The sequence below is a fragment of the Cariama cristata genome, unplaced genomic scaffold, assembly GCF_000690535.1.
Source record: "Cariama cristata isolate BGI_N322 unplaced genomic scaffold, ASM69053v1 scaffold13160, whole genome shotgun sequence".
NCBI classification, from domain to species: domain Eukaryota; kingdom Metazoa; phylum Chordata; class Aves; order Cariamiformes; family Cariamidae; genus Cariama; species Cariama cristata.
The window spans coordinates 61,392-87,181 of record NW_009595419.1 but is presented as its reverse complement, the minus strand read 5'-3'; the positions used below and the strand labels follow the sequence as shown (position 1 = coordinate 87,181).

The 25,790-nt window shown below is 37.9% G+C and overlaps 1 protein-coding gene across 2 annotated transcripts in view; it reads left to right on the top strand.

Annotated features, from left to right (window-relative positions):
• The first annotated feature begins 12,165 nt into the window (after positions 1–12,165).
• The window catches only part of PRKCD (protein kinase C, delta), a 30,565-nt gene continuing 16,940 nt past the window's right edge, over positions 12,166–25,790 (top strand). For both annotated transcript variants that reach the window (XM_009702122.1, XM_009702115.1), the window contains exons 1-3: positions 12,166–12,299; positions 16,086–16,285; positions 19,293–19,353. In XM_009702122.1, coding sequence (XP_009700424.1) covers positions 12,185–12,299; positions 16,086–16,285; positions 19,293–19,353 — 376 coding nt within the window. In that variant the 5' untranslated portion in view covers positions 12,166–12,184. The remainder of the gene's footprint in view (positions 12,300–16,085; positions 16,286–19,292; positions 19,354–25,790) is intronic.

Here is a 25,790-nt window from a genome sequence, read left to right as displayed (position 1 = left end):
GTCCAGGGAGCTGTTATGTGTATTTGTATATGTTTAGTAGTCAAGATTATATCAAGTTTTTAATATATTGAATGAATATATGTTGAATATCATGATTGCTTTATGCAAACATTTTTCTCATAACTTCTTAAAACTGAAAAAACTAGACCTTCAGTGGAGCAAAATGTTAATGTGGGGAGATATTTATGAAAATTATTCTTCTTCCTCAGGATATCTGGTCTTTGTGTATATGATATATATTTGCATATCTTACCAATAACCAATGTTTCTCAGTACACATCTTAGATGAGCAGAGGGCACTGACAACTGTAAGAGAATCATGTGAGGTTCTTTTCTCTCTTCATGTTTCCTCAGATGAATTTTAAGTGCTATTTTTCATCATTTTGACATTTTCTGTTAGAATTAGGTTTCATAGCTTTATCTTTAGAGATGGATTCAGTTTTAGAACAGTTAAGAAAACCTTAATGCTCTAACTGGAAAACTGCATCTTTGACAAGGAGATACCTTACAGGAGCATAAAAATTCTATTTACAAAACTACTTTTTAATTAAAGGCTTTTCACAATACAAGAAAATACATTTTTCAATATGGCTGTGTTCAAGGTCTGAGTCAAATGGTTTTGGGTTTTTTGGGTTTTTTTCAATAGTCCCACAGAGGCAGAATGGGCTTGTCTATTAAAGGCTGGAAATGTAGCTTCTGCAGCTCTTTCCCACAGACCTGAAATTCATTGGGCCAAAGTTGGTTTAACTTTTGTTTACTCAATACAGGGGACTCTCAAATTATGCATGATGTGGACAAACTTTTCATAAGAAGTGGGTTACAGGCATCTACTTACCTCTCTTTAGTTGTATGAATTGCCTCTCAGTCCTGGTCACGTAACTTGTCTGTGGGTTCGGCAGTAATTGCTAACATGGAAAAGCAGTATTAGAACAGGATTTATGTACTTAAAGTGCTGTAGTGGAAGTAAATATCCAGTCCTGTGGGGAAAAGCCAGCATCCTGTGGCCTGCGGACTGCTGAGTGCTGTAAACCGTAAGGCAGAAAGGAGCCTTTTGGGCTAATTTGTGCTGGGCATGTGGCTTGTTGTAAAGAACAGGCGCGCTCCTTGTCAGCACCTACTACTCGCTCCTTTGAGTCATGTTGATGTGTGAGATGGAGGATATGGCCACTGCTGCGTGGAAGTGAAAGGTATTTCAGATAGACAAAATGCTAGGGTAATTAAGTAAGCTGGGATTAAGCAAGCTGCATCGTAAACAGTATGGAAGAGCTGCTTGGCATTCAAGGAGGGAAAGAATCAAGGCAGTGTGGATAGAGCTAATACACAAAGGAAAGATTTGAAGGCAGGACTGGGCAGACCATTAAGGATAGATCTACTCAAACAAATTACACCATGTGGAAAGAGAATTTCCCACTCGACTGCCTGGAGACATGCAGTCTTTCCATGCTGAGAGTTAAGAAGAGGATCTTCTCTAATTGCAAGTGGGAACATTTGCATTTGGAACTACTAGGAGCACTTTGGTTCCTGTGTGCTTGCAGTCCGTTACCCGCCTGTCCCTTTTTTAAAAGTATGATTGCACTGTAAAGACTGGGAAGAGCATTGTACACACGGTGCATGCTATTGCCTTAGGAGTGTTGTGGTTTACAGCTGTTTGGTTTTCCTCTTGAGTTTTTCTGTGCCAGTAGCAGCCGGGCACCATCCTTTTTAACTTAATGATCTAACAGCAATGACATGTCCTATTGGTATGCTTCCCAACCGTGACATGATACAAGAGGTACTATTCAGTGATAGCAGCTTGTGATTTTTCTATCAAAAGATGACTGTAAAAATTATCATAAAGAAGCACTTTTATGTACAGCAAAAAGTCAGAAATAATGGGAAGATGTAGGTAAAGTAATGGAGACTTTAACTCATTTATCCATTTAGTGATGGAGGAAATGATAGGCCATAATGAGCCAGGAAAGCATGTCTGTAGGAAAATCATTGAATACTAAAATGATACAGTTTTTAATCATCTAGCAGAAAATCACTTAACAGGGCTATTAACAGGCGCATATCATCGTGTTTAAAGACAGCATCCATGTCATTACGGAGTGTGGAGTTTATATGTTTAAACCACAAAATTCAGGAAAAGGCAAAAAAATAAAGGTTTGCTGTTAATTTCTTATCTGGAGGACTACAAAAGAAGGAATTAAAAATTGTATTAAATAATACATCTCCCCCTGAGTTTACTTTACAACTTGTACTGTAAACTCTGTGCTACCTTTAAATAACCCAAATCTCTCTTAAGATCCCTTTATGCTTTAATTCAACTTGCTGTTAATGAACTATGTCTGTTTCTTTATTTTTGGGAATGCCACGTCTACTGTAGAGCTTTAAATGTTCATTTCCTCTAGAAAGTGATTCAGAGGGGAGGGGACAGTTAAAAATCATTTGTGGTTCCATTTTCTTATATGTTTTTTGAAATCTAAGCCTGAACTTTGAAATTACAGCAGGAGCAAAAGCTTTTAATTAAGAATAAATTTCAGTTACATTTGCTTCTTTCCAGTTTCTCCTTATTGATACCTGTGGCTATTCATTATTTAGCATCATCCTATACATCCCTTAATGTCACTCAGTTATGCTTATTTCATCTCTTCATTGCAAAAGGAGTGATGCGTGTATCCATGTATGGCTTCACTGTTTACTTTCAGTTATTAAACCATAGAGAAAGTCTTGATTAAGGTGACTTTCATTGATTATTTCTTTTGTGTTTTTTGGCCTTCACATTCTAGGTAATAAAAAACAAACAAACAAAACCACAACAGGATAAAAGGATGATTCCTACCTAGCCTGAGAGCCTTTGAGTACCAGGAAATAGGAAGGAGGAGGAGCACTCGGCTCAGCAAGGCAGATTTGGCCCATCTTGCTGTCTAATGTCTGCTTGAAGTGACTAAGTATGTTTGTGGCCCTTGGGGAAAAAAATGGCTTCTCAAAAAAACCAAACAAAACAGATGCAGTCAGTAAGGAGGACTGGATCTATTTTTACAAGTCAATACACAGTTAAGGAGCAAAATTTTTGGTTCACAAATCTTGTGTCCTTTTACTTTAAAAGCTTTGTTCAAAATCATGCATCCATGAACAGAATTGTATTTCCTCTGACGAGATTATCTGAGCAGCAGATTTCCAGTGTGTATGAATGATGATACAGTTCTGTCAGTTAATGAATATTCTAGCTTTCCAGATACTTGGAGGATTAGGTCATAATGCTGGCGGTAGTATAAATTTCTGGCTTGGAGGCTTGTGCTCCGCGAGAGGCACTTGGACTGCATAATCTGCTGATGTTTTCAAAAGTGCAAAGTCAAATTGTTCCATAATTGGAATGTTTTAGAAGACTTTTTTTGTATTTCTGTTGAATGCCCAGTTTCTCTGTTTCTATTTTTTGCTTCTTCATTGTTCATATAGAGACATTAACCGAGTACATTGAAATAAGACAAACTTCCAATTTCCTTTTTTTCTTAAACTGTAATTGACATACTTTACAGTGTTTGGCTGTTTCAGTGTTAAGAGGAAAGAGCTTTCTTCTTCAGTGGAAAGTAAAAAAAAAATCTCCAGTGTTTTGAAGAGAAAGGCGATGTATATTGGGTTGTAAAAGTTTAGCTGAAGTATTGTCATGTTGTTTTCTGTTTGATTTGAAAATATGTTGTTGGCATTTTGTGTTATTCTGTCTGGGAAATATATCTCAATTTCCAGGAAACTTATAATGGCACAGAAAATAAGTAGCTTAGTGTGTGTAATTATATATCAGAAAGAAAATCTCGAATGTTATACTGAATCCTAGATAAAAATACTCAGCAAGAGTGAGGTGAACGATGGGCTTGGTGTGTAACTCCTCTGTTAATGGATGCTAATGGAGTATGCCTGAATGTGGATCCCTGCCCACTTGATTATGGTGATACCTAAACAGATACTGTACAAAATATTGTATTTTCTTTGGCTATTTTCCTTTGATTTGGTACTTCTGAAAGCTGTATAGAGTAGCTCAGCTTTTGTGGTGTACTGATTTTTACAAAAATGTCTATGGGCTCTCTTGCAGAATGGCATGCTTCCTTTGGAGAACTCGTATTCACATGATAAACTTGATGTACAGTTTTGCAATTTAGTCGTGCTGACTGAAAACGGGCAAATTCCTTGAACATTGTTGAGGAAGTGGGGGCTGAGAGCTAGTCAAGGGCTCAGACTTGCGGGGCTCTGTTTAGTGACATAGAGCCAGAACTGGTGTATAGCTTGGCTCCAGGGTGTACTAATGTGGGGAAGAAGAGGTGTAGCTTCATCCCCTTCACTCAATTTTTTTTCCTCTCACATGGAGGGGATTGTGTTATTTAATTGCAGGGGGGGAAAAACCTCTACTTACTCCCCATGTCAAAAAAAAAAAAGGGTGGGGGGAGGCTAATTAGTCTTAAATCATGCGTAGAGAAAAAACATGGTTTGCTTCCTATCTAATATTTTGCACATGCTCCCATTTCATAATGTGATTTGATATTAATCAATTGTTCACTCACCTAGAGCTTCATAAGGATCTGGCTAGCCAGCCCCATTGTATTAATCCTTCCATGTTGTTGTAGTTGCTACTTATCAAATGATACCAGCTTGCTCTATCAGAAATAATGCAGTTTTTGGATTTCAGGCAGTGTTTCTTCTCTTGCACGTTTTTAATATCTGATGTCTGGGTTTGAAGTTAACAAAAAGGATTCATTTGCACTTTTGTTTCAAACTTCATTTTGGTAATGGTGAAAAACAGTGTGTTTATAGTGCTTTCATCTGCTGTTTAGTCCTGTGCATTCAGAGAGGAAGGAGAACTTGAAAGTTAAAAAAAGTAATTAAATGGCTATTTCTTATGCATTTCTAAAGAAAAAGCAGCTGACAGTACTTCCTCCCTCTCTCCCTCAAGTAGTAGTTGTTGAATATTGAAAAAGCCAACTTTGTTGCTCCAAATGTTCTTTTTCCCTTTCCTAAAAAGGACATTCACTGTAAAATGCTTTTTTTATCTTGCGACATATGCTGCGTAACAGCCTGTCCTGCTGTCTATTTCAGAGTCCAAAATTTCCTCAACTTACTGATCTTTTAGTGTAAAACCCAGATTTATCTTCCTCGACACACTTGAAACAGCTTTAAGAACAGTCAACTGTTGTTACTGAGCTAATCATGTGTTATCATATGCTCAAATAAATTGGGCTGCATGTCTTCCAAAACACCCAGAAAATTAGGTCTGCTTTAGCTCTTGCTTGCCTGCTATCTGCGTTCCCCTCAAGCTTCTCAGGAGTTTGCACTGCCAAGATTGAAAGAGTTGGCCTGTTCAGAAAAAGGTTTCTGATGCTCATATTTTGAAAAGTTTCTCATCATAATGATAGGGAAAGCATCAGTAATTTTTTTGGCCTTGAGGGTTTTGGGGAAATATCAATAATTTATATGGCAGCCATAAATTCAGGCAGTTATGGGACTGCTGAGCATGCAAAAAAGGAATGGAAATTTAGAATTAATCTGTGCTTCTGGCTGAGTGGGATGAAACCAAGGAACATCTCTTGCTACATGGCTTATCTAGATGGATTTTCTATGGACTATTGCAACACAGTGACAGATTTTATTATGTCATTGTTTCTGTTTCTAGCCTTGGCCTAACCCAACAAAAGCAGAAGTGGCTGAAAGAAAGGGGGGCGGAGGAAGGAAATGGTAATTACATTTTTTCCAAGCTAGGTTTGTAGAACTCTGTGAACCATTCTACATGTACTGTTTAGAAAAAGACAAAGTAAACCCCAAAACTGAAATCCTTTACACTAGAATTTAGTGTATAGAATTGTCATTTCGAAATTATGAACCAGAAAAAAAATTCATTTGGCAATAAATTTAACAGCAAGTAAATTGAATTGTGGTGTTAAATTTCTTGTCATCTTTTCTTACTTTTCATAGTCCTGTTGTGTAATTGTTTTAGAAATATTACTGCAGAAATTGTAGGTGATTGGGCTGTTGGGCTGTTTTAGAGATGCTCTTTTCATGCTTGACTTCCTGAAGATAACTGCATTTTGCTAAATATTACCTAATGGATATGTTTTGCTTTCATAAGTGTTTAGTCACACAGTTCTAATTTTAAGGTTTATTTTTGTTTTGTAAAATCTTCTCCATAAGATAGTTTATCAAATTAGTTGCTGAGAAGCTTCATGTTTCTAATTATCATTCTTGGATTCCATAGACAGATGAATCAAATTAGTAACTGGAGTAAATCAAACCATTCAAAGGAGACAGTTGCACCTTAATGGCTAAACCTAAATGACAAATGGCTAAACCTGAATAAAAGCAAGAGCGATGCTGATGCAGGGGTAGTACTTTTGGAGAGTTCTCCTTTTCCTGCAGGGACCTTCATGCAACCTGTGACTTTAGCCCTGCTTTTTGGAGAACACTTTGCAAACTCTCTGTGGATTTTAAGCTTTCAAAGCAGCACCTGCAAATAATGGGGTTTTGCCATCTCTGGCAGCTGTGAGCATTCAGCATCATGATGTATAGTGATTTGGTGTTGCTTATATGTTTTTCAGGCTTTAGTTGGGTAGCAGTAGTGCAATAGTCAGTGGTGCTTAGGGAAGTCCAGCTGATAAAGAATGCTGCAGTGTATCTTCTTGACAAGGTTGATAACAGCAAATATAATAAGCTTCTTTTAAACTGACTTCATTTTTAGACTGACTTCTTCCCACGAGCATCAAATGGAGGCCAGGGCTTGCAAGAGAACCTGCTAAAATTCTCTGTAGTTTAATTGTAGGTGTGCAATGTAGGCAGTGGTTAGCACCATCATTACTTTGATTCAGTGAAACGTCCTACAGCATAGGTATTGTTTCTTCTCTCTTGCAATGGGATTATTTTGATCATCAGCTGAAAGTATACCTGAGGGGAGTTCTTCAAGAACCATAGCCAATCTGTCTGCTTCATGTGAGTTTTTCTGTAATGTAAACTTAAAGCAGCATACATGGGAACAATAAAAACACAATGTGCACAGTAATGGTGTGCACAGGTAAAGGGTGCTAATCACACTTCCAGCATCTCTACTTGCAGACTTTCTTGTACACAAAGAGGAAGGAGGTTCTTGTTCATGTTTTTGAAAATGCTGTGGGGGCAATAAGTTGGGCAATAGTTTGTTGCTATCTTTCTTGAATGCCTTGTACATTGCCAGAATGGAAGACAGGAAACCCTTGTGTGATTTAAAAACAAAACAAACAAAAAAAAACCCTACCCAAAACAAACCAAACCAAACCTGCAAGTTGGAAATAATCTATATTTTTGCATCTTAAAAAATAAAAAAGTTACTGCTGCATCTTTGCATCTTTTCAGTGAAGAACACCAATTGGTCAGCTATGTGTGGTGCTGGCTACCAGTGCTGGTGTTCCCCAAAGCATTTGTGTGGTCTTGGAAGCAACCTCAGCAAGGAGCAAAGCAGAAAGCAGTCATTTTGTGCTATCCAGAGCATTTCTGTGAGACAGCATGGAAAAGCCATGACCTGTGTGTGCAGCTTTACGTCCGTTTGCAAAATGTTTTACAGACTACTACAAGGAAATCGGAGGCTCAAATCAGCAGGGGAGTTTTCTCATTTGTATTTCTCTTGGATATATACTCCCGTATCAGTGATGGAACAGTCTGTGCTCTGTTTGGGCCCACTAGTTTTTTAGTCTCTTCAGTGCTCTGTTGTTGGCCAGCATCAGCGTTTCCTCCAGATGATCCACTGCTTTGATGTTACTTCCCGCTTTCTGTGAAAGTCACAACCGCATCTTTGTTTCTGGATTGTGTTAGGAGGTGGCTTGCCCTCACTGTTTGTAACAAGGCAGAATTACAGCAACAAAGGAACCCTGGCAAGTAACACCCTCAGTTGCAGCGTGAGTCCCTGATAGCTGCTGTGCCCTGTTGGAAGGAGAGAAACTACAGAATTTAACCCTTTGTCCCTTGTGTTTATGTAGAGAAGATTTTTAATCTTATGTGAATTTTGTACTAGCAAATCTTGATAAAATTTTCCTTGGAATATTTAAGATTTTAATTTATTTTGAAGATTTCTTTAAAATTGCATGTTACAAACACATCCATGTGAGAACTGAATATTTGTTCATCCAGCAAATGTTGACATTGATGATGTGAAGAGGTTTCAATTTTTCCCCTCTCACTTCATGGATATTATAGTTGATAGTAACACAGTTTATTTTCTTTCCATAGTAAATAGTCAAAAGTTCTCAATTTTAAAGCTTCATGGAAATTACTGTGGATTTTGCAGAATCTATCCCAGATAGCACAGTACATGGTTTTAGCTTGCAACAGGGCAGATCAGGGATCCTTGACAAAACAAATGTGCTGGACAGCATCCAATGGTGTACTCTGAATGAGTGTGGCCATCACCATGTACTTCATCTAGAACAATGTTACTAGAAGACTTTTCCCTTAGCTTTTTTTCAGATTGCACATGACTTTGAAACTGTTTGAGATATTGAACATGTAATTTAGACTTGAAGTATTTTTGGAGTTTGCATCTCAGTTTTTCCACCATTTGGTTTGGATAAAATCACACCCTTTAGGGAAAACAGTTTGGCTTTAATACTTCATAGCAGCAATACAAATTGTATGAGTAGATTGTAAAATCTCCCTCAATTCATAGCTGGTGTTTTATAGCAGTTTCAGTTCTTGACAGATACAGCTCTTAAAACTAGAGTCAGCACTTGTGCTGTCACTTCTGAAATAGTCATGGAGACCAGAGGGGGACTCGTGTCAAAGATGCAACAAGCAAAACGTACGTATTACTTTCAGTGGTTTTGCTTTTCAAATGTGACAAAACTTCGGATGACTATATTCAGCAGGCATTTTGAGAAACTTTGTTGAATTAAAATTAATCTCTTTCACTGAGTTTCACTGCCAAAAACAGTTTTAGTGGGGTATGTTTTTGTTTACAGCAGTACAGCTAATACTTGTCAACTATCTCACTGCGTATCTTAGCATAGACAAGGATCGGAAAATGTATCTGAGGAGCAAATCCAAACCCTCTTTTCTCACTTAACCTCCCTGCATCACAGTATATCTATAATGTATAGTGAGATTTTGCATGAAGCCACTTAAAATCTCTACTTCTGTGGAAAAAGCATAATGTATAAGGGTAGAGAAACTTGGTGAGAACAGGTAGTTTGTTACGTGAAAGTAAGCTGTTGAGTTTGTTAGGGGTTTTTTTAAGCTACTGTTAAATGGAAAAGCAAAAAGGAATCTTGTAGTTTTCACAGTGCTCTTGGACTAAGTGCATTTGAACATCATCAGAAATTCTGGGATATTGGTGTTTTCTCCTAACTGCTGAATTGCTTGTGTGTAGCATTTCTGAGTGAGCATTTGAGATTGCACTGAAACGGAGTACGCTGAAACTAAAACAAATAACCATATTCAAAACTAAGGAGCAGAGCTGAAAATGTGGCCTTCAAATGTACTGGGCCATCAGAAATGAGGAAGATTGTGGGATTATTCAAAATATGTATGCATTGTACCTGTTTCTATTGTATCTGTTAACCTGGAGTTAAAGAAGTAAATGTCAAAGCCTTGGATTCTGTTTCAGGACTAACATTGGCTTGAGTCAGATGATCTGAGTGAAATCAGTGCAATTGTTAGTTTAGCTTTGTCAGTGCTTTCCAATTTTTTGTTAGTGTAGTCCCAGACTTAATGGAAATTGTGACTTCTAGCTGGGCTGTCCCTTCAAGCCCAAATTATCCTGCATTCCTGTGACTGTCAAATAAACTTTCCAGTGGGAGCTACACACTGACCTACTCAGCTTGTTTCTACCTGTGACCTAATTGAGTCTTAGAGCTGTTTCCCCAGAGGTGAATGATGATGAAATCTGGTTTTTTAAATCCATATTGAGCAGTAACTATATGCGATCTGGTGTTGGCAAGTCATGTAGCTGGTCACTTGAGGGTAGTTCTGAACATAGTGAGCACAAGGTCTCTTGAGCAGCTAAAATATGTTCCTCATTAAAACTCTTGATGAACATTGTGTTTACGTTGCGTTTGTGAAAGCGAGGTATCAGGTGGTATTTATTAATTTTTACAAAAGCTATCTATTTTTCTTTCTTCATGGGGTCATCTCAATCTCCAGTCTCATCAAATGGTGCTCCAAGCTGCAATCCAGTGGATTACTGTGGGAGGGTTGCTACTTCATTGCCAGTCTGGATGACCCTTCTGCGTAACGTGAATTATAGTCGTGTGCTTCAGTGGGATAAGCAGTGGTGCCAAGTAATCCTAAAACTGCTTTCTAACTTTGGCTTACTCTACAGGAAAAAAAAATAGGGAAACAGTTAATAAAAACTAGCTCAATAAATGTTAGAGAGTCATAAAATTTTTCCATTTATTGAGAATGGTCTCCACATAGGGAGATTGCGTGATGTGCAAATAATGGTGTCAGGAGCTATATGCTGTCTTGCTGCAAAGACTCTGATTTCAGAGTCTTTTATCTAAATGACTGTTCTGGGCCTTAAGAGATACAAAGGGAATGTTAATTGCTTCTCAAGTCAATGTCTCTACATTAAAAAAATGCAAGCACGTGCAGAATCGCTTGAAATGTTCTTCCTAGTGCTGCTTGACCGAGCTGGTTGACAATCTACAGTCAAAGGGCCAGCTCGGCCCAGTCTCAATTAATTTTTTTTTTTTATCATCTCTCTTCCTGTTACCTTGTTAACTCTTTTCTCCTAATCCCTCCTTCCCTGCATCCCTCATTCTTCAGTTGCACTAGCATTCCCTTCCTATCAAACGGCTGTTTTCTCTTACTCTTTGAATAAGTAATTTTTGCTTCATAAAACAATATTGATACACAAGCTACAGGGCTAACTCCATTGCTGAAGTTGCTGTGAATTGTAAACTGAAATCTGCTCCAAATTCAGGAGCTCCTAGGAATGAGGGAAGGCTGTAGTGAAACACCAGTTTGCTGACTTAGAAATTAAAGGTGTTTTGGATTCTTGCAACTCCTGACAGTTTAAACCAGGTGACACAGTAGTGCTGAAGCATTTTCTGCCTCTCTCTCTTCCCTTTGCCTGGTATGTGCAGATGTGGAGGCTCACAGTTTGAATCGCTAGCTCTGTGATGCTTCCTAGGATTAGTGCACTGCCACCTGAAAGCAATGCTTGAGTAGAAGTCGTGTGGTACTATACTTGTTGAAGTTTGGTGGTGGTATTTGGAATGTACATTATTTTCCACATGAAGTATGAAAAAATAAAATGCACGTTTATCCAGTGAAATCTCTAGGTTTCAGAAATTTCTGTAACTGTGCATTTATCTAAGTGAGAAAGTAAGTGTGAACTCAGTGTATGGACCAATTACTCAGGTTGTTAATGTTGATCAAGTGCTCACGTGCAGTGCAATTACTTGATCATGCTTAAGGATATGTTACTGTACATCTGGTAGTGGTTTTTGCTACAGTGTCCAGAAACTGTATGTAGGTTCAGTAGTTTCACAGATTAATCATTAAAAATAAAATTAACCAAAGGTCTTCCTTTTATTATTTGTTTGCCTATTGAGGTGCCTAGAATTCTGTCTGGAAATTTTTGAGGCTGTGTAGCAATGAAAAAAGAAATTAATATCTACCTAAAGAGCAACAAAATAATGTGAGATTTAGATGATTAATTTTGCTTCTAGTTCTCCCTCCTTGCATTGTGAGAAATACTGGAAAAGGAACTAGTGGAACAGATAACACTGTTCCTCTCTTTTTTTCCCCAACTCACCCTTCATTCCAGCTGTGAGGAAAAAAATATTTAAAAAAAAAACCACAAACCAAACAATCTGTCTATTAATTTATGAACCACTGATTTGGTAAGAATGCTTATATACTTGTGTGTTAATGAATAGGGTCTCTGTTTAAAAATTGAGCAAGATCTAAGTCAAAGGCATAACTGCTACGTACTTTTAACAGGGTATGGTTAAAAGGGTGTCTTAAAATCAGTCTAGTACATGTTACTTATTTTTGTTTGGTACGTGCCAGTTTTACTTCAGACACATGGTCTCAAAGCCACATTCAAGACTTAAACTTTAGAAGGTGAGTTCTGTCAGCTATGATGGCTGCTGAGAAATGTGTATCACTTTCTTACAAGCCTCAGACCAAGTCTTTTATTCTATGATTTTTGTTTACTTCTTTCCACTTAGGTTGTGTATCATTGTGAGCAATGGCTCCCTTCTTACGGATATCTTTCAACTCATTTGAGCTGGGACCTGTGCAGAATCAAGGGGAACAACTACAGCCTTTCTGTGCTATCAAGATGAAGGAAGCATTGACTACGGGTGAGGTTACAAATGGTGATGCTTTTCTGAATATGAATAAGTTTGAGAGATATTGCAATCCTTCTTCTTAGTCTGTGAATGGTAGTGAGTCCTGCTGTTCCTGTCATGCCAAGCTTTTCTTTCAGAATGGAAGAAATAACAATTACTGTTGTCTCTACCCCCACCTTAAACCAAGACTTCTTTGTTAGTGCTTTCTTGTCCTGCAGCCAGAGTGCTCAGCACTTGGTAGGGTGAAGTCTAAGCTTTCTAATTTCTTACTTCACCACCAACACACAACTATTCACAAAATATGTGGTGAAGCAGATGAAATGTCACTTTTGCGTGGGTTAAGGTGAGTTGTGAATTTTGCATGACAGAGGTTTGCAAATGTTAAATAAAGCATTGTTCTCTCCAGTTCAGCAAGTGACAGACGGTGCTTGCAGAAACTCTGCAGGGGAGAGAGTGGTGTAGTGGAGTGCCATGTAGATGGATCTGAACTGCAGTGGGTTTGAGAGAACCATCCTCAGTAACTTACCTTTATTGACTTGGAGGATAGGTAATAATGAGAAGTGCAGTTTGTTGTTGTAGTAACTGGGGGATTTTGGCAGAATTATTTGCTTAGAATGATTTGCACCCAAGGTCTTGTTAGTACCTCCCTGTTCAGCATGCCCTGAGCCTTCAAAGACCTCTTCTTTACAGAAACTGGTCTAAAGGTTTTATAACATTTTGTGATATTTAGCTAGAATACACCACTGTAGCCAAACAGGATGAGAGGCAATTGCTGTACTGGGTTAGACCGCAGCTGTCTAATCCTGCATTTATGGCTCTAGGGCTTTACAAAACATCAAAGAATGCAGGAAAGGGTGAATTTTCTTCTTCCTCACAGCATGATTGGGCTTTCCCGTTATCACTGAGGTAAAAGCTACATTTAGACTTTTAGACTAAACACAAGGCATGGTGACCCTTTCAGAAAATGCTGTTGTCAAGCAAATGTGTTGAGCTCCACAGAAGCAGTTTCCTAGTCTGTTGGGAGAACCTCTGAAGACATGGTGTTCAAAGCGTTGCAGCTGCCAGAATGTGTGGAGAGGTGGAAGTGGTCTAAATAAGTCCACTTTTTTTTTTTTTCCAGTGGTCTGCTTTTGAAAAGCAGAATTGTCCCAACATTTCTCCTCTTTGCTTGCCTGTGTCTTTGAAGTACTAAAAAATGGGGGAGGAGAGTGCAGTGAACCTTGGAGCAGTGACTAATTGGGGTAATCAGGATAAGAAACTAATGCTCCCATTATCAGTTTGACAAGATCTGGAATAACTTTTTGTTGGATTTGCATGATGAAATATGATCAAGGAAAAGCTTACTGTATAGGAAGAAGAAAATTATTTGACTAATGATTAGGCATTAAGCCAATTTGCAAACATGCAAAATGTTTTGAAGCCAGTAGTGTTAGCAGAGAAATGAAGGAATACAGGAGGGATAAGAACAGTGTTGTTCTTGAAGGCTGTTCTTTGCTGACACTTAAGTCTTCACTTGCAGGCAGGCAGTGTGATCCAGGACAAATATTGATTAGTATAATTTTAATTACAAAAGCAGCATGGCCAGGCTGGAAGTTGTTGCCAGTAATTCAGATTGCTTCTTTAAGTTTTAGATAGAGTAAAAATGTATTTAGTCACTGATGAAAGCAGATATTAATTGGGACACAGGAACATGGTGAGTCCTGTGAACAGACCAAAATAGTTCTCTCCCCCTCTAAGAGTCCTACAAAGAGTATTACCAACTCTTCTATAAACTGCTGCTGCTTCTGCAAACCCTGATTTATTGTCAAAGTTTCTGCAAATAGGTGCAATTTCTCATATTCCTAAGGATGCCTCCTGAAACATGCCTTTTTGATGAAGAGGTCTGGGTTTAGTAATCCAAAAAGTAGGCTAGTGTAAAAGCTTTGCTGTGTGGACAACCTGCTTTTAATCCCACCTTGCCTTTATTGTCCATCCTAATAATCTCTAAATTCTGTTTTGTTTGAGTTTTCCCTATATATTTTCACCATAATATTTCCAAATTTTTCCATAGTTAAGTATATCAAGTACGGGGCTCTGGAAGTAGGTTTGCACTGCTGAGAATTTGAGTTTTTCTGTCTGCAGAGTTCCCCAAATTCAAGATAAAAGCTTTTGACTAAGTAGAGGATGAATGCTCAAGTTTGCTTTGAAATGGAGGAGGTCCTCAGGTGGCTGTTTCTGAGCATTTCAGAATGCCCTTTGGCAAGCAGGCTTAGGTCTGCTTGTCAAAGTTGTAATTTGCAATGCTGTTGTTGGCAGGCATTCCCTGCTGAAGAAGTACAAGGACACTATTCGCTACTCCGGTTTGGATAGCTCAGCATAACTGAGTGGAGTGCATCGAGCAAGTTAGTAATGAATGAGCACAAACTTTGCCTTGAGTTTCCAGGAAGATTTTTAAATAATAAGTATCTAATTCTTCCTTTGTCAAAGTGAATGTAAATTTTATTGTCAATTTTAGGAGGCAGACCACTGCAGCTTCCTGGGGAAGGGTCCAACTATTTAATCTGTTTTGCTACTGCCTTAATACCATAAGAACAGATTACACACTTAGGGGAAAAATGGATCATTCAGAGATGGAGAGGCATTTAGAAAGCACTTTTATTGCAGCAAATGATCTTGATAAATAGCAGAAATTGTGCAGAATCTGGAAAATTATATTCAGTTACCTGAGCACAAATGGGGAATAATTGGCTCGGCAGCAAATCACAGTGGATGTGGCACTGCCTGCCACAGTCACAATGAAGAGCTGGATGTGGTTGCTTAGGAGGCAGTATCATTTTGGATGTGTTGATGGGACTACTAAGAGACCCAGATCTAGAAATAAGCTAAAGCTTGTTATAGACTCTGAAATCACCAGCTATTTCCTGTGCCTGGGGTAAGGACAGGAAGAAATTAGCTTAACTGGTAGCAAGAGAGAATGAAACTGTGTATTAAAATCATAGAATACCAGGTTGGAAGGGGCCTCAGGGATCATCTGGTCCAACCTTTCTTGGGAAAAAGGAAAAAAATCCATCTAATAAGAATAGTGAAGCACGGTAAAACTCCTAAGGAAAGAGTCTGTGGAGATGCTCTTATGGGAGCCTGGGTAAATGTTAGCAAAAAAAAAAAAAAGATATTTTTTAGGTCTTTTCAGCCTTTTCCTATTCTTTAACTACACAAGGTCTGCATGTGCTAGAGAGGACAGATAAGGCCTTGTAATAGCCTTTCAAAAGTAGCAATTATGGCAGAGACAGAGTACAATGCCAAGGAGAGTGACTTATGAATAGAAGTGAAATGTTGGGATAACTTGGAAGTAAATTAATGAAATGTAGAGCCTTTTATCTCTCAGCCACTGGTTTCAATTTAAACTGCGTCAGTGTAAGACAAATCTCAATTTATCTTGTAGTAGTAGGTATTCACTATGATGGATAGTGGAGATTTATACCAGAAAGGAGCCATGCAAATATTCCCTGTCAAGTTGTGACTGACTGTAAACCAGCTTCTGAATTCCAGAATGGGATTTATCCCTCCTGGTCTCTCTAGATGCATGTTAACACCTTCACTGCCTTTGCACGCCTCGTTTGTCAGGGTGAGCTTTGTCTTGCAAGTCATGAATGTTTGAACTGAATATTTAACTTTGTCCTAACCACAATACAAGAAGTAGTACGTCTGCTTTTGGTTTCAGTATAAGGATTCTCTCTTTTGTTTTATTTTGTTAAGTACTAGATCTACATTATTCGATTTTACAGTTTCTGTCTTTTTTTTTTTTTTTGTGGCTATCAGAAAGAGGAAAAACTCTAGTTCAGAAGAAACCTACCATGTATCCAGAATGGAAGTCCACTTTTGATGCCCACATTTACGAAGGACGGGTGATTCAGATTGTCCTCATGAAAGCAGCAGAGGAGCCATTATCTGAAGTGACTGTAGGTGTGTCAGTCCTGGCAGAGCGGTGCAAGAAAGGCAATGGCAAAGCAGAATTCTGGGTAAGGAAGAAGATTGATTCCTTAAACTTGCTGACCTGGTTATTTTTCTTTCAAGCTGAACAGATGCGTTATGCCTTTTAAACTATGAGTGTTCAGTCCCTTTAGCATGGGTGGCAGGGCTTGTAAGACAATTATTTTAGCAGCATTTTTTAAGCAGGTAATGTACAATCAAAGTTCAAGAAATTGACAATAAAATCAGTGGCATTAGTGTTTGAAATAATGGCATATATCACATTGAGTGCCTATTTTATACAGCCTAGCAGTTTTTATAGCAAATAGCAGATGTTTAAATTGGATCTGATCATTGTAATTCATCCAGAGAAGAAGAAAAGTGAAGCTTGTTCGGAGGCATTTCCACTTAGAATTCTAATTTTATTTATTATTTGTACATTAACTTTTAGTTGGCTTGATGCTGCTATAATCAGGATCCTTTAATCCCCATTTTTGTTATCCTTTTCTTGCCCCTGTTCCCAAACAATTGTTCGTACATGAAGTCAAGGGGTATAGTATCTTGAAGAGTGGTATTTGCTCCTATATCATACTGAGGACTGTTCTGAGAATCGATCTCAGAAATGTAACAGAGGAGGTAAAGTTAAGCTTTAATGTAGTTTTAAGTCCAGAAATATACATTTAGCCTAAATGCCAGTAGTTATTGTTAGTTGTCAAACTATGTAAACCCAAACAACAACTTTTAAGTAATTGTATGTGAATGAATTTCAATTAGCAGTGTAAACCTCAAATAAACAGAAAATTAAAAATATAAAATATTTTTTATTTTGTACATCTAGAGAGAGGAGAAAGTGACAGAGGCAGGGAGGATCAAAACCCCGAGCTCAGAAATCTGAAATACCAAACATGTTTCATTCATTTAGTTGATGTGTTCTAAGAATGTTTAATGAATTAAGGGTTTAATGATGTCATCTTTATAAAATCCTATTCTCTAGCTTTCAACTTTCAGACCCAACTGAAGTTGCTGAGATCTTGGTCCAACAAAAAGGGTTGGGAGAATGTCGTGAGGCATTATTGTCTCAGAGAACTCTATAAAATCTTGAAGCAAGTCTAGTGTCCTGCATATTCAACATTTCTCCAAATGCAGAAATAAGATTCAGAGAAGAGTGTCAAGATATCCTATAATTTGGGTGAGAGCTGTCTAGCTAGATGGATCGATGCTATAAATAGTCTTGCCTATCATCCAGTTGCATGTAAAGCTGTACTCCAGACAGCTTGTCCAGTAACTACATGTATTTACTCATACAGGAACTGCCCATCTCTGTATCTGGAGTACAGTTAGTGCTAAGGAAATATTTTCTACATGTGAGCAGATCTCCTTAAAATCTCACACATAGTCTTGCATTCAAAGCCTTCTAGACTGGAGTGTTGCTGAACTTGGCCAGAACATGAATCCTACAGGAGAAGACCTTTTCATTGGGTGGGCTAAAGCAGGATGAGCAGGCAGTAACAGATAGTGCCTGGTTATGTCCGATTTGATGAGCATCTCGTTCCTCAACACAATTGTCAATGCTGGTTCTTCCTTGGTAGAGGGGATGGATACATGAACTCTTTTCTGGTTATATTAATGCTTTTCCTGAATGCTGGATATGAATAGGAGGGACTATCCAGTTGTTGCTTAGCTTAGTATGGGAATATTTTTTTAAAAAAATCTATTTTTGCTGTAAATGGTAGGATTTTGCTCTGAGTATGTGCAAAGCTAGCTATCTCACCAAGCAGATCTTGGAAAAAACCTTGCTTAAAGGAGTGCTTGATATTGAAGGGGCTAACAGATTTTTGCTAGGTCAGTAGGATCTCACTAGTTTGTATTCACCTGTTACATTCTGAAATCATACACTTTTTTTTTTTCCACACTTTAACTTGAATTCTGAGACAAGAGCAATTACTCAGAAGAGTAGCTAAAACTAATAGTGGTCAGTTTTGGTTTTAGGGATCAGTTTTAGCCAATTCAGTGGTCTGAAATCCTCTGCTTATTATCTGTTAAACAGGTACCACATGGACATCATCAGCATTAAACTCCCTCTGTACAACCTCAGTCATGACTTGGACAGACCGTCATGCCCAGCAAAGAGACATTAGTTCACTTACCATAGCCTGGAAGGTTATTTTTGTGTGTGGAGAGACAGCCCATCAGTAGTAGCCATAATTGAGGTCTTTGCCTTCTGTAAGCTTTGTTGGGCAAATGTTTTGAGTGTCAGACGTTGCCTTAAAGATGAAAACTTAGTCATTATCCCAGTAGGATAATGGGATTTGTGGGAATATGTTCATAGGTGTATCTAATGTAATTGTGGGTTTGTTTGGGTTTTTTTTCCTCCCAAGTTGTATTTACTGTTAACCCAGGGGTACTTTGCTCTGTGCTGAAGTGAATACTGAGACTCTTTCATGCTTAATAGCTTCTTACTTTTTATTAAAGCAGCAGTTTAAGAATTAGCAGCTACTTTCTGAGCACAGGAACTGACCTCAGCTATTGGCTTAAAAAAAAAAATTGTTTTTACTCGTCTGTAGAATTTGCCACAGAAACCACGTGTAATGGTTTAAGGGGGAAGGTAAAATAAATTTTGATTATACCACTGTTTTTCTGATTACAGTCCACAGTATTTGATATCTCTATGGTTTGTACTCTCAATAAACGTATAAAGGATTGTATAGACTTTTTCTTTTAAAACTGCATTCCTGTGCAAATTGAGTTTGCTAATAGTAAAACAGAAGCCAACAAAATTCTTTGCAGAAATGGGAAAGGAACATGCAAAAACAATGTGAACTTTGACTGCGCTGAACTTTTGGGTAGACATCAAAGCAATTCAGCTATTGGCTTTGCAATAGAGTAAAAAGCAATAGAGTAAAAGCCCCTGATTCAGCTGCAGCTGTGAGATATGGAAGAAGGTTGTAATCAAATAGTTATTGAATATTATACTTTGATTCCCTAGAAATTGCTGTTTAAATTCCTGAGAGTTTCAGTCAACCACATACTTCACTGTTGGTATCTTTCTTTCCGTAGCTTGACCTACAACCTCAGGGGAAGGTGCTGATGGCTGTGCAGTATTTTTTGGAAGATGCAGGTAATGTCAACTGTTTATTTGCAGTCATTTTATGTAGAAATAAAGCTTTTTTTCACATTCCTTTTGTAGAACACAGGATGTAGCTCACAAAAAAAAAATCACCTGGTATACTGAGTAAAATTTTCTGATTTTATTAATTTGTTTTGTAGGGTTTTCTGTTATGTGCAGGTGCGGCCGCATTTGTTCATTTCTAAATGCCTTTGTGCCGTGTATTGCTGTTGCGTTTAGCCAATTTTGGGTCTTTAATATGTCTGTCTTCATGTTTTGATGTGATAGAAAAGATACTATCAGTTCCTTTCGAGATGCAAAGAAATTAAATCTCTTGTTCTAGCTTATGTAGGAAACTGTTTTTGTGGATTGGAGAACTGGGTCTGAGTTTCCTAGGATTCGGATGTCATATTGAGTAATCACTGAACCTGATTGTAGCAATGAGTGGATGGTTAAGTGTTAAAATGCAAATCTAGTCAATGTTCTGCCATATTGGTTTAAAAAGTAAACAACCTGTATATGTCAGAAATCTACGCACACTGTTTGGAAAAGAAACTAGGAGGTAAGGGAAGATAGTTAATTATGAGGGGGGAAGCTTTAAGTACACTAATAAAACCAAATATTTTGGCAAGGATTTGTGTATCTGTGGAATCCTTTCCTAAAGGAAATTATGTAAACATCACAACTTGCTTAGCTAGTGGTTAAAACTTTCCCATACTGGAGGTCATGAAACTATTATTTCTTGGGAATTGAACTGGACTGCCATATTAGCCTATCAGTCTTACGTGGTTTAATACTATGTGTTTGTAAATAATAAGTGGAAAGAGGAAGCAGTAAGTTTTAAAGCATTGGTAGTTTTTTTTTCCCCCACAGATATCCAGGGAACATAGTTTTGCTCTCACAGAATAAGTTAATTGTGAAGGTACCAGACATTTTTGTACCATATGTGCAATCTGTGTAGCAATTACTAGAAAAGCTACTGAAGATAGAATGTGATATGTAGTAGGTGACATTTCAGAGTTGGCATTTTATCTTTGCAATGGCAAAACCCCAGCCTGTATGCTCATTATTTTGGTCTCCTTTTGGTTAACTCTTTAAAGCAAAATTTCAAAAAGTTGTGTGACTCCGAAGAGCCTGTAAGTAAGAACATTTCTCTGAAGATCAAAAGCTCTCTGTTTACGCACCAGTAATATTATGGTTTGCATTCAAACTGTTGTGAGCTATTATATTAGAAAACCTTCCTCTTGGTCTTCATCATAGCTTTCCTGAGCAAGGCCGTTTTCATGAGGCAGTGATATTATCTTGTCTATTTAATGAGACATACAGAAATCCATTTGTCCAGGAAAGGTAAAAATTTCTCAACCAAAACTGTACAAAACCAACTTCAGTATTCTCAGTTGCTTATTTGATGAGGCTGAAGCATATTTCCTCCTCTCCACACAGACATGAAGAACAGTAGAGATGGCATAAGTGAAAACCTTCCATAACTTGCTATTATCTGTTAGTAGGAAGGTAATATCCTTGTGTGCTGTTAAGTACTAACTCAATTGTACTTAGTTATTGACCGAAATAATTTAAAAATAGATACGATGTTCTTGCAATTCTTTTTGTTGCCTTTGTTAGGGATTGCAGATAGTAGTGCATGAAGCCTAAATACCAAACAGATCATTAAGTCATGCAATCATACTTTAATTGGCAAATTAAGAGTCATGTGCTAATGTTCTTGTTCGACCTTCTACTTTGCAGCAACTTCCTATTTACCTTCTGCTTTATAGAAAATTAGTCACGAATACCTTTTTGGTAACTAAACCACAAAGGCAGTGGAAACTCCCTTTCAAGACATTTATATGCTGCATTTTGTGAAGAAAAGTCACTCAATCTGATATTTGCAGTGTTCACATCAAACATCAGTACATTTTAACATACTAATCCTCCTCAAAATTACAGACCTCCCCCACGTCTCTATCTGTATACTGCTAAACAGGCAAACATTGAATGATTTTTGGCTCATCATTGCACTGCTGTAATTGTTTTCTCTAGTTAAATTAGCAGTTACCAGTGTTAGAGCAGAGAAGTTTGTTAGTGCGTTACAAGGGTGTTTGTATTAACTTCCATTCTTCACATTGCTAAAACTCTTAGTTAATAGCTGAAAACTCAGAGTCAGTTCACATTCCTTCCTATGCACATACCATTTTGTTTTCTCTCTGACACGTCTTGCCTTATAGAACCGTATGGTAGCTGTGTTTCTAAAGTACTAAAAAAGGATTGTTCTGAAACTAGTATTTCAGTTGTTCCCTAGTTTATTTGAAGGTATTGCTACCATTAGTGTCTTTGAGTTATAGGTGCTACCTTTTGCTTGAAAATCTCCATGCACTTTGCAAAAGTGACCAACTCTTTATCTGGCTTGTTTTGCAAAATAAAGCTGTTGGTTTTCAAGTCTTCATTCTAAGTAGCAAACATTTTGCCATCTTCAGAGTAAACTGCTTTCCTCTGCTTTGATGGTAGGCAGCAGTATTGAGAGGTAAGCATGTTATTGCTCCATTATCAGATTTATTATTAGAGAAAATTTTTCACTAAAAAATTTTTCACAAAAAACTGGCATTAAAATTTGCTCCATGGTAGGCTACACTGAGACTTTTCATTTGTATACTCTTTTTGCAGGTTGGGGCCTGGGCAGTTCATTTAGGGCTATATATGAAAAGTCTTCCAGTCTTAGAAGGTTTTTTCCTTCTTTCCCCTTGCAAAACAGGGACTGCCGAGCCCTGACTTAGAGCTGTCAGAGAACTTTTTTGTCTTCTGTCCCGTGATTTGAAAATAAGTTTGTGCTGAAAATTTAAAAGTTTTTATTTTGGTGTGTGAAACATGCAAACAGGGTGTTGACCTCCATTTTCACTTCAGAATATTATTTTCTTTCTGCACCTCCTTCCCTCATTGTAGTATTGAAACTAGGTTATAATTCTGTAAAGCAGCTTTAGTTTTAATGTGTGGGAGGTGCAATACGTTTAATGCTTTGCTTGATCTTTGTTTATTCAAATGTAGTTAATGACCTTATCGAGAAAGAAAACGCAGGATCACAGAGGTACTGCTGAGTGTCTTGTGCGGTGTTAGCAGCTTTGGAGGCTTTGGAAGTATGTTTGTGTCTTGGTTTTGAATTCTGAATTGCTGTTTTTGCTGGCTTCCGCTTCCTGGAGAAAGCGTTAGTGAATTCTTTCCTTAAAATGCTGTTAGATGTATCAGAAGGTGAGTAATTTGCATGTGAACTTCTGATACCTCATGTATCTGATATCTGGGAGAGGAACGTGAACCAGAGCACGGCATATATTTTGAGTGTGTCTTTCTCTGTGTGAGTTGAGATGAGTGTTGGGAAAGCATGAGACTTTTAGAATTTTTCTGAGGCATCTGTGAAAAATAATAGGGTAAATAACAGATTTGCTATCACAGTCTGCATATTGTATGGGTCTAAGTTAAGATTTGAAGAAAGTATCTCTGTGGATGAGGTCACATTATGGAAAGATTGTCACATTATTAGTTAAATAATAATGATGAGGGCTGAAAAGCCAGAACTGGGCCTTATAATTGTAAATGGGGAAGTTGGTATGATTTAATCATTTAACTGAGAAAATACTATTTCTAGGAATTTATTCAGTGGCACCCAGCATCTGCTTTAATCTGCATTTAGAAGTGTGATTGTATGAATTTAATAAAAACATTTTCCAGCTTAATCTTCTTTAAGAAAATCAAACATTTGCAGATGTAGTAATTTCATAAACATATACATAGCAATATTAATAATCTGTCTGTAAATGAAACGTTGTGATGATCACAAAAACCAAAATGATTTAACATAGCAATTTCATGTCACAGAAACGTAGACTTTTAGGAAACTTGTATTTCTGTAAATGGTTTGTTCAGTCTGGGTTTTTTGTACAGATGATCTGTAAAGCAATCCTCTCCAGGACCAGGGTAAAGAGCAGTTTTCCTCTGAGAGTTCATAGCAGGAAAGTCTCCTTTGTGAGGAATAAGCTTTCCTTTTTAATGATTGTTCTGGGAGATTAATATTTTCCTTGACCTGAAGGCGTACTTAACTTTCAAACAAAGCCAAGTGCAAGGCTGTAGAACAGCAGAACGGGATGCTGAACAGAAATGTTAGTGGGTTTTGTAATTTATTATAAAGTTTCAAGAAAATCCCAACTTGAGCAGCCAGTTAGCTCAGAAAATGTTTTGCCTGTCCCTGTTTGAAGTGAAGTCCCACTTCTCAGTTTCTGACAGTAGCACTGTTGTCTTTCCTCTGTTCACAAACAGAACTTCAAAATGAGCAAGTTAAAATGAAAAATTAATTCTGAAGATGATAAATATTTTTTTCTGTTCTTTCATTTAAAAAAATCTTGTAGGGTTATTCTGGAGGTTTTTTCTTTCATCCTTGAACTTTTGAGGTTCAGCTGAGACAATTTGATATCTCACCTTGAGGTTATTACAGTTCAGCGGAGTCCTAGCAGTATTGTTTTAGCAAATGTTTTCCAGACTATGGGTTGCATGTTATGTTAGTGGCTGTAAGGACTGTGAAATATTCAGAAGGACTGGTGCGGCAATTAAGTAGTGTATGCAATGGTATGTTTACAGCACCTCTGGAGAACTGCACTGTCAATTCACAAGTGTGCTTAATGGCTTCTTAGTGAATATACAGCATGGAGAAGTTCTGGGTGCTTTTGTCATACCAGCTGCAAGTTTTGAGAAGGGACCTTGAAATACATGAACGATGTGTCAGTGATAAATATTAACCACAGTTCTCAATAGAGGAAATAAATTATGTTTAATGGTGTGTGCTGGGTCCAAAACTATTAATTTCAGGTCCAGGTCACAGAGGTCACCTGGATTCTAGTTGCTGATTCAGCTGTTTTGTATGGGACTATTTCCGACCATGTGCCAGGCCAGGACAAGCGTTTCATCTGTGGAAATCCTGACTTGCTTGGAGGGGGGGGAGTAAAGGCTTTTCCTTTGTGTTTCTTCCTCTCCCCCCCATCTCCACTCCTGTATGGATAACTCCATAACAGGTAACTTGGGAAAGTTACTTCCTTGCAATTATTAATTCTCTCTGCATCTTTGAAATAAAGCCTTTACTGCCCAGTTGAATCCATGGTTGACTGAACTTCTTAAAACTTTTCTGGAGCAATACACATTAAAGGTAATTTACACATTAAAGATAACTTGTTAAACAGGCCCATAGTAAATTGAAATGAACTATGCCATCATTTCAGAGCCATCTTGGCTTCAGGTGCACTTGACTTACAGCTGCTGTCCAAACCGCTCAGCTTCTTCTGTGGCACACAAAAATGTTTTCAGCTATACTTTGATATATTGGTTGGTTTTGGCAAAGCTATTTAATAAGGCAGCTGGTTGTGAAGACTGTGTTCTCACATGCAGATTTTGAAGTTTTGCTATGCTCAAGGATTCTTCACAGTTAAAGTATGTTTAAGGAAAGTGGTTTTTTTTCCTCCTCCCCCTCCCCTTTCTTTGTGCAAACTAAGTGATTAGTTTCTTAGTTACTTTCTCAAAAAATAGATGCCAGTCTCACATATTTCTATTAAGTTTGATATCTGTTCCAGACAGGAAGGAAACACCACAGTTTCCCATATCCTGATCAAGTTTTGTCAGAGTTTTGCACACAGTATCAGCAATACATCAATACAAGTATTTCAGCATGAGGAGAAGCCGTGTCCTGTTCACCTGGTGAAATCCTGTTAGTTCCTCACTAAACACTTGGTTTGCTTGTGTTACAGACTTTAGGGAGGCTTTTGTCCCTTAATCTGCTCCATCACAGGTTATCTCCTCACAATAAATTGCTATAAAGCAACACACCTTTCTCTGCTTTGTTGCTGTTGCTGATTAAATCACCCTTATGAAGACATCCTTTTTGCGCAGCAAACAATATGAAGTATTACTGACTCTCAACAATGTTGTTTCCTTGCACGCACATTTGAGTATGTGGTTTCCCTGAAGCATTTGAGGAACAGTGGGTGAGGTTGTGTGTATTTGCTCAGCAGGATTAAACAAAGAGATAGTGCTATTTGCAGACTTGGTCAAGCTGATGGGAGTTCTTGTTGGGTGAACTCAGTAGCCTGTTTGAACAGCAGAAATGAATCCTGTTCTTGGAGGGGAGGAGATAACTCAGTGGCATACCTAGTGCCAGGGTGTCATAGTGCATGTTGTGAGCTCTTTCCAGGGACAGGCAGGATGGGTTTTTCTCTGAACCAGATGGCCAGTTTCTCAGAAAACTGCTTTAATACCTAGTGGCAAAACCAGGAGACCTTTTTTGGTCTTTCTTTTCACTAATATGCTTAATCTTTCCTTAATCTCTGAGCTGATGTTGTCCTTTCTTTTCTAAGACAGTACATGCTGCTGCAGTCTGGCTGCTGTTGGTGGTGACTGATGAATTAGTTCAGGACACTTGA